The 6,840-nt window shown below is 53.8% G+C and overlaps 1 protein-coding gene across 1 annotated transcript in view; it reads right to left on the bottom strand.

The window, feature by feature from the left end:
• Positions 1-676: 676 nt before the first annotated feature.
• Positions 677-6,840, bottom strand: part of ercc5 (excision repair cross-complementation group 5) — an 8,175-nt gene continuing 2,011 nt past the window's right edge. Inside the window, exons 4-10 of the mRNA XM_024144586.2 lie at positions 6,597-6,712; positions 6,111-6,261; positions 5,673-5,816; positions 4,041-4,248; positions 2,657-3,894; positions 2,027-2,146; positions 677-898 (exon numbers count right to left, since the gene is read on the bottom strand). Of these exons, the coding sequence (XP_024000354.2) occupies positions 677-898; positions 2,027-2,146; positions 2,657-3,894; positions 4,041-4,248; positions 5,673-5,816; positions 6,111-6,261; positions 6,597-6,712 (2,199 nt within the window). The remainder of the gene's footprint in view (positions 899-2,026; positions 2,147-2,656; positions 3,895-4,040; positions 4,249-5,672; positions 5,817-6,110; positions 6,262-6,596; positions 6,713-6,840) is intronic.

The raw sequence follows: 6,840 nt of genomic DNA, 5'->3' as shown, positions 1-6,840 counted from the left end.
AGAATTCAACGGCTATATAGTTCATTCTTACATGTTCTATGTTTTGAGCTGCTTTTTAAAGCTAAAGTCAAATACCGTGCTGATATACTGTGCGTTACATGGAAATAATGCCCTTTCAAGCCAATCAGAAACATGTATTCAACAATGTCCTGGTATAAACAGATATAAACTCAGCAGAAGAATATGGAGCATTATAAGCACTGATATAGACCCAGGGTTTTTCCTGGATAAAAAAAGGGGCTTAGGTGGTGACCGTGGCTGGGGGCGTGGCAATGGGCGCGGTCAGCCTCAGTCATACTGCTAATTTCATTGTTTTGGGAACTTTCAATCACTTATTTTGGTGATTGTTTAGTTTCTCAAAGATTGTAGGATATTATTAAAATATTTTTGGGTCCATTAAAATAACATCAAATTGATCAGAAATACCACATTTCCTCCTACAACAGGACAATGAACCAAAGCACAGCTCCAAACTATACAAGAACTATTTAGGGTAGAAGCAGTCAGCTGGTATTCTGTCTATAATGGAGTGTCCAGCACAGTCACCGGATCTCAACCCTATTGAGCTATTGTGGGAGCAGCTTGACCGTATGGTACGTCAGAAGTGCCCATCAAGCCAATCCAACTTGTGGGAGGTGCTTCAGGAAGCATAGAATGCCAAAGGTCTGCAAGGCTGTCATTTCTGCAAATGGAGGATTCTTTGATGAAAGCAAAGTTTGAAGGACACAATTATTATTGGGGGCAGGGTCAGAGTCAGGATCAGAGTCAGGATCAGAGTCAGAGTCAGGATCAGAGTCAGGGGCAGAGTCAGGGGCAGAGTCAGGGGCAGAGTCAGGATCAGAGTCAGAATCAGAGTCAGGATCTGGGTCAGGATCAGAGTCAGGATCTGGGTCAGGATCTGGGTCAGGGTTAGTCACATCCATCAGATAGTGTCTAAACATGCACATGATACACAATCACACCCACTATGAACACTGTTGGAGCAGGACGGGAAAACAAACACACTAATACCCCCTTTATCAGACTGACTAAATGTGGTGTGTTGGACAGGGTCCTTTTAATCAAGGGACTGGACAAATTGTCGATAGTCGGTCGAGCAAGAGACATGATGGCCGGGTGTGTTGAAATGGTCCTTTATCGAGACTGACTAAATGTGGTGTGTTGACTGAGTCCTTTTACAGACTGACTAAATGTGTGTGTTGACAGGGTCCTTTACCAGACTGACTAAATGTGGGTGTGTTGACGGGTCCTTTACAGACTTACTAAAAGTGGTGTGTTGACAGGGTCCTTTATCAGACTGACTAAATGTGTGTGTTGACTGGGTCCTTTATCAGACTGACTAAATGTGGGTGGTTGACAGGGTCCTTTATCAGACTGACTAAATGTGGTGTGTGACTGGGTCCTTTATCAGACTGACTAAATGTGGTGTGTTGACTGAGTCCTTTATCAGACTGACTAAATGTGGTGTGTTGACTGGGTCCTTTATCAGACTGACTAAATGTGGTGTGTTGACAGGGTCTTTATCAGACTGACAATTGGTGTGTTGACAGGGTCCTTTATCAGACTGACTAAATGTGGTGTGTTGACAGTCTTACCAGACTGACTAAATGTGGTGTGTTGACTGGTCCTTTACCAGACTGACTAAATGTGGTGTGTTGACAGGGTCCTTACCAGACTGACTAAATGTGGTGTGTTGACAGTCCTTTACCAGACTGACTAAATTGTGTGTTTGACAGCTCCTTTACAGACTGACTAAATGTGGTGTGTTTGACACCTCCTTTTCCAAGGACTGACGTAAATGTGGTGTGTTGACTGGACCTTTACCGACTGACTAAATGTGGTGTGTTGACTGACTAAATTGGGTGTGTTGACTGACTAAATTGGTGTGTTGACTGGGGTCCTTTACCAGACTGACAAATGTGGTGTGTTGACTGACTAAATGTGGTGTGTTGACTGGGTCCTTTACCAGACTGACTAAATGTGGTGTGTTGACTGATTAAATGTGTGTGTTGACTGCGTCCCCTACCTGACTCTCCAGACACATCTGTCCGGTAACGGTGGCAGCAATGCGTTCCTGCTGCTGCTTCTGTTCTCTCAGACTGGACTGCTGCTCTCCAAGACTGCTCTCTAGCGCCACCAGCTCATCCTAGTGGACAATAGAGGTACTGCATCAACCCAGTTCCACTACTGTACACAGTAACAGCTCCTCCTGTAGGACAACACAGGTACTGCATGATCAAATCTCTACTGTATAAACAGCTCCTCCTACAGGACAACACAGGTACTGCATCAAATCTCTACTGTACAAACAGCTCCTCCTACAGGACAACAGGTACTGCATCAAATCTCTACTGTACAAACAGCTCCTCCTACAGGACAACACAGGTACTGCATCATCAAATCTCTACTGTACAAACAGCTCCTCCTACAGGACAACACAGGTACTGCATCCTCAAATCTCACACAGCTCCTCCTACAGGACAACACAGGTACTGCATCCTCAAATCTCTACTGTACAAACAGCTCCTCCTACAGGACAACACAGGTACTGCAACAACACATCCCAACCACACACAGAGAAACAGACATTTTCCTAGACATCTCCATCACCGAGCTCTGTCTTTTCACCACTAAATGTAAGCAGTACTTATCTTACCACGTTGATGTCTTCCCACTCGTTGGGTAGAGGAACAGACGCTGCGGCAGCAGGAGCTGGGCTGGGCTCTGTGGGAGGCTGGGACTCTTCCTCCTCCTCCCCCTCTCTGCTACTTAAAGCCTCCTCCTCTTCCTCCTTCTTGGCCACGTCTTCCTGTGCCTCGGCTGGAGCACCGCCCCCAACCTCTATCAGTGAATCATCTGTCTCCTCCTCCTTTAGCTCCTCCCCCTCAGACACATCAATGAAGCTCTCTGAATCACTCTCCTCCTCACCATCCTCCATCTTCACAATCTGTCCATTCCTCTCCTCCCTGGTGTTCTCTCCATTCCTCTCCTCCTGCGATGGAGGTAAAGGCCCAGTCACTAGGCTGCTCCTCCCCGTCTCCTCCTCTCTGTTTAGACCTAGGCCTGATGGGGGAATAACACGGACAGCCTGACCCAAACTGTCCCCCTGACCTACTGCAGAGTGSAAAGCCCTGTTCCTGTTGTCGATGGCTTGCTCCAACTCCTCCCTGCTGAGGAGCACCCTGTCCGCGGGAGAAAGGGGGAGGCTAAGGGGGAGGGGAGACTGTTGCTCATCCCCCTTCTCCACCCCAAGCCTGTCCTCATTGGTCAGAGTTGTCCTCAGGYGCGTGTCCTTCCCTTCAGRCTCCTCRTCTGAGCTGCTGATGACGACCAATCGGTTCGCAGGACGCTGGYGACTGGGAGGGTTGGGCTTAACAGGAGAATTGCCAATCATGGTGGCGTATGGGGACGGGCCTACCTCCAACTCTTCTCCCATGGCTCGCTGAATGGCCAGGAGGGTACGAGGAGACACACTGCCACCACCCTCCTCAGCCCTACTCCCTCCTCGACCCCAGGAGCTATCCCCCTCCTCCTCAGCCCTACTCCCTCCTCTACCCCAGGAGCTATCCCCCTCCTCCTCAGCCCTACTCCCTCCTCTACCCCAGGAGCTATCCCCCTCCTCCTCCTCTTCGTCTGAGAAGCTGCTATCCATGGCAGCCTGGATGGCCTTCAGTGTCCGGGGGGAGGTCGGTGCCGTATCCCCCAGGCTCGGGTTAGGGTCCTGGGGATGTTTAGACGATGATGAGGGTCCCTCCTCTGAGATGGGTCTCCAAAGGGGTTCAGGTCTCTCCCCTCCCCCCGTCCTAACCCTCCCTGACAGAGGACCACCCAACCAAGGACAGGCCGCAGGCTGGATGTCTGGCACCCTCACACTGTTGTCGGTCTTCTTCGGACCTGAGGAGCGCGCACACACACACACACACACACAGGCACACACACACACACACGCACAGACACACACACACCACGAGGGGATGAGTTTGAACAGGTCAATGCGGAGAATCGCTAAATTTGATCGCTGACCCCCTTCGACCTCTAACCTTTGATGAGGATGTAGTGGGTGGAGTCTTCTGAGAGGAGGCGTCGTGTCTCCACGCTGTGCCCCTCCCCCTGGTTGTATAGCTCCACCCCCGGGGCGTTCCCTGCACTGCGGTTGGACATCTCTCTCTCCACCCCCTCCAGACGCATGTTCAGCTTGTTCCTCTGCAGCAGCCCTGCTAGCTGGTACTGGGAGAAGTCACCTGACCGCTGGGGGAGGGGGGGCGGGTAGGGGGTGTGTGTGTGTTGTGACAGGAGAGAGTGTGTGTATGTGTGTGTTTACCTCAGGAGGTGTGTGGTACTCAGGAGGTGTGTGGTACATGGTGTGTGGTACCTCGGGGGTGTGTGTGGTACCTCAGGGGGTGTGTGTGGTACCTCAGGAGGTGTGTGTGGTACTCAGGAGGTGTGTGTGGTACCTCGGGGGGGGGGGGGGGGGGGGGGGTACTCAGGAGGTGTGTGGGGTACTCGGGGGGGGGGGGTACCTCAGGAGGTGTGTGTGTGGTACTCAGGAGGGGGGGGGGTGTGGTACCTCAGGGGGGGGGGGGTTGTGGTACCTCAGGAGGGGGGGGGGGGGTATCAGGAGGGGGGGGGGTGTGGTACCTCAGGAGGGGGGGGGGGGCTGTGGTACCCCCCTGCCCGCGCCCGCCACGCCCCGCGCCCGCGCCCCGCCCCCCCCCCCCCCCCCCCGCTCTAGGAGGGGGGTGTGTTGGTATACTCAGGAGGGGGTGTGTGTGTGGTCATCAGGAGGGGGTGGGTGGTGGGTACCTCAGGAGGGGGTGGGTGGGAGAGGGGTGGTGTGGTACTAGGAGGGGTGGGTGTGGTACTCAGGAGGGGGGTGGGGTGTGGGTACCTAGGAGGGGGTGGGTGTTGGTACGTAGAGGGGTTGTGTGGTACTCAGGAGGGGTGTGTGGTACCGGGGGGGGGTGTGGTACTCAGGAGGTGTGTGGTACATGGTGTGTGGTACCTCAGGGGGTGTGTGTGGTACCTCAGGGGGTGTGTGTGGTACCTCAGGAGGTGTGTGTGGTACCTCAGGAGGTGTGTGTGGTACTCGGGGGGGGGGGGGGTACCTCAGGACGGTGTGTGGGGTACCTCGGGGGGGGGGGGTACCTCAGGAGGTGTGTGTGTGGTTACCTCAGGAGGGGGGGGGGGGGGGTGTGGTACCTCAGGAGGGGGGGGGTGTGGTCTCAGGATGGGGGGGGGGAGTGGTACTCAGGAGGGGGGGGGGGATGTGGTACTCAGGAGGGGGGGTGTGTGTACCTCAGGAGGGGGGGTGTGTGGTACCTCAGGAGGGGTGTGTGTGGTACCCTCGGTAGGGGTGGGGTGTGTACCTCAGGAGGGGTGGGGTGTGGTACTCAGGAGGGGGTGGGTGTGGTCCTCAGGAGGGGTGGTGTGGTACTCAGGAGGGGGTGGGTGTGGTACCTCAGGAGGGGGTGTTGTCGGTACCTCAGGGGGGGTGGTGGGTACTCAGGGGGGGTGTGGTACTCAGGGGGGGTGTGTGGTACCTCAGGGGGGGTGTGGTACCTCAGGGGGGGTGTGGTACTCAGGGGGGGTACCTCAGGGGGGTGTGTGGTACCTCAGGGGGGGTGTGGTACCTCAGGAGGTGGGTGTGGTACCTCAGGAGGTGGGTGTGGTACCTCAGGAGGGGTGTGGTACATGGTGCGTCGTCTCTTGCTGAATTCCTTCATGTCTTTAAGAATCTCATGTTTCACCTCAGGAGGCATGGCAGAAAACTCCTCAGAGTTGATATCCACAGAGTTAGAGTCTTCATAGGAATCCCCCTGACAGACAGACGGACAGACAGACAGGAGACATACGCACAGACATACGCACAGACAGGAGACATACGCACAGACAGACAGACGGACAGGAGACAGAGAAATATGCACAGACAGACAGACAGACAGACAGACAGACAGACAGGCAGACAGAGACATACACACAGACAGACAGGTGTCACAAGGTAGCAAAACTTTATGAAACAAAAAGGAATACAGTGTTCTTATTGGACAAGTTGATAAAGCACCACCCTGTCTGTTTTCTCCTCCATCACATGACGTGGGTGTTGACCTCACCTGGTAGATGTGACGGCTGTCCTCCTCCTCCTCCTCCTGCTCCTCCTCTGAGCTGCTCCTCTCTCTCTCCTCCTCCTGGGCTGGCAGGGCAGGCAGCATGTACATGTCCTCCTCTCTCCTCACACCAGACAGGCTGGGCAGATGATCCTGACTGGAGGAGAAACACAACAGAGGGATTGGTTACAGGTCTATACACAGACCAGACCTTCTATGAACATGGAATGGTCCGTGTTTATCCATCACGATCTTAGTGCTTGTAGATCTGTTATGAAGCTCTGAGTGGGCTTTGCCTTTCATTTAGGTCATGGCCTTCCTCCTCTTCCTTCCTCACCTCACCTCTCCTCTCCTCTCTTCTCCCTTCCCTTCCTCCTCACCTCCTTTCCCCTCCTCTCCCTTCCTCACCTCCTCTCCCTTCCTCACTGCCTCTCCCTTCCTCACCCCTCCTCTCACCTCCTCTCCCTTCCTCACCTCCTCTCCCTTCCTCACCTCCTCTCTCCCAGAGCAGCTTTGATGGCCTGTCTCTTCAGGAAGGTCTTGAGGAGTTTGTCATTGGTCTGTTTGGACTCCATAGTCTTCTCCTCCTTCCTCTGTCTTCTGATGGCCTGGAGGGAAGCACAGGGTTAACAGACAGACAGACAGACAGAGACATACGCACAGACAGACAGAGACATACGCACAGACAGACAGACAGAGACATACGCACAGACAGACAGACAGACAGACAGAGACA

This window comes from Salvelinus sp. IW2-2015, unplaced genomic scaffold (assembly GCF_002910315.2).
Source record: "Salvelinus sp. IW2-2015 unplaced genomic scaffold, ASM291031v2 Un_scaffold5513, whole genome shotgun sequence".
Lineage (NCBI taxonomy): Eukaryota > Metazoa > Chordata > Actinopteri > Salmoniformes > Salmonidae > Salvelinus > Salvelinus sp. IW2-2015.
Note: the sequence above shows the minus strand (reverse complement) of the source record. Positions and strands in the feature narration are given on the sequence as shown.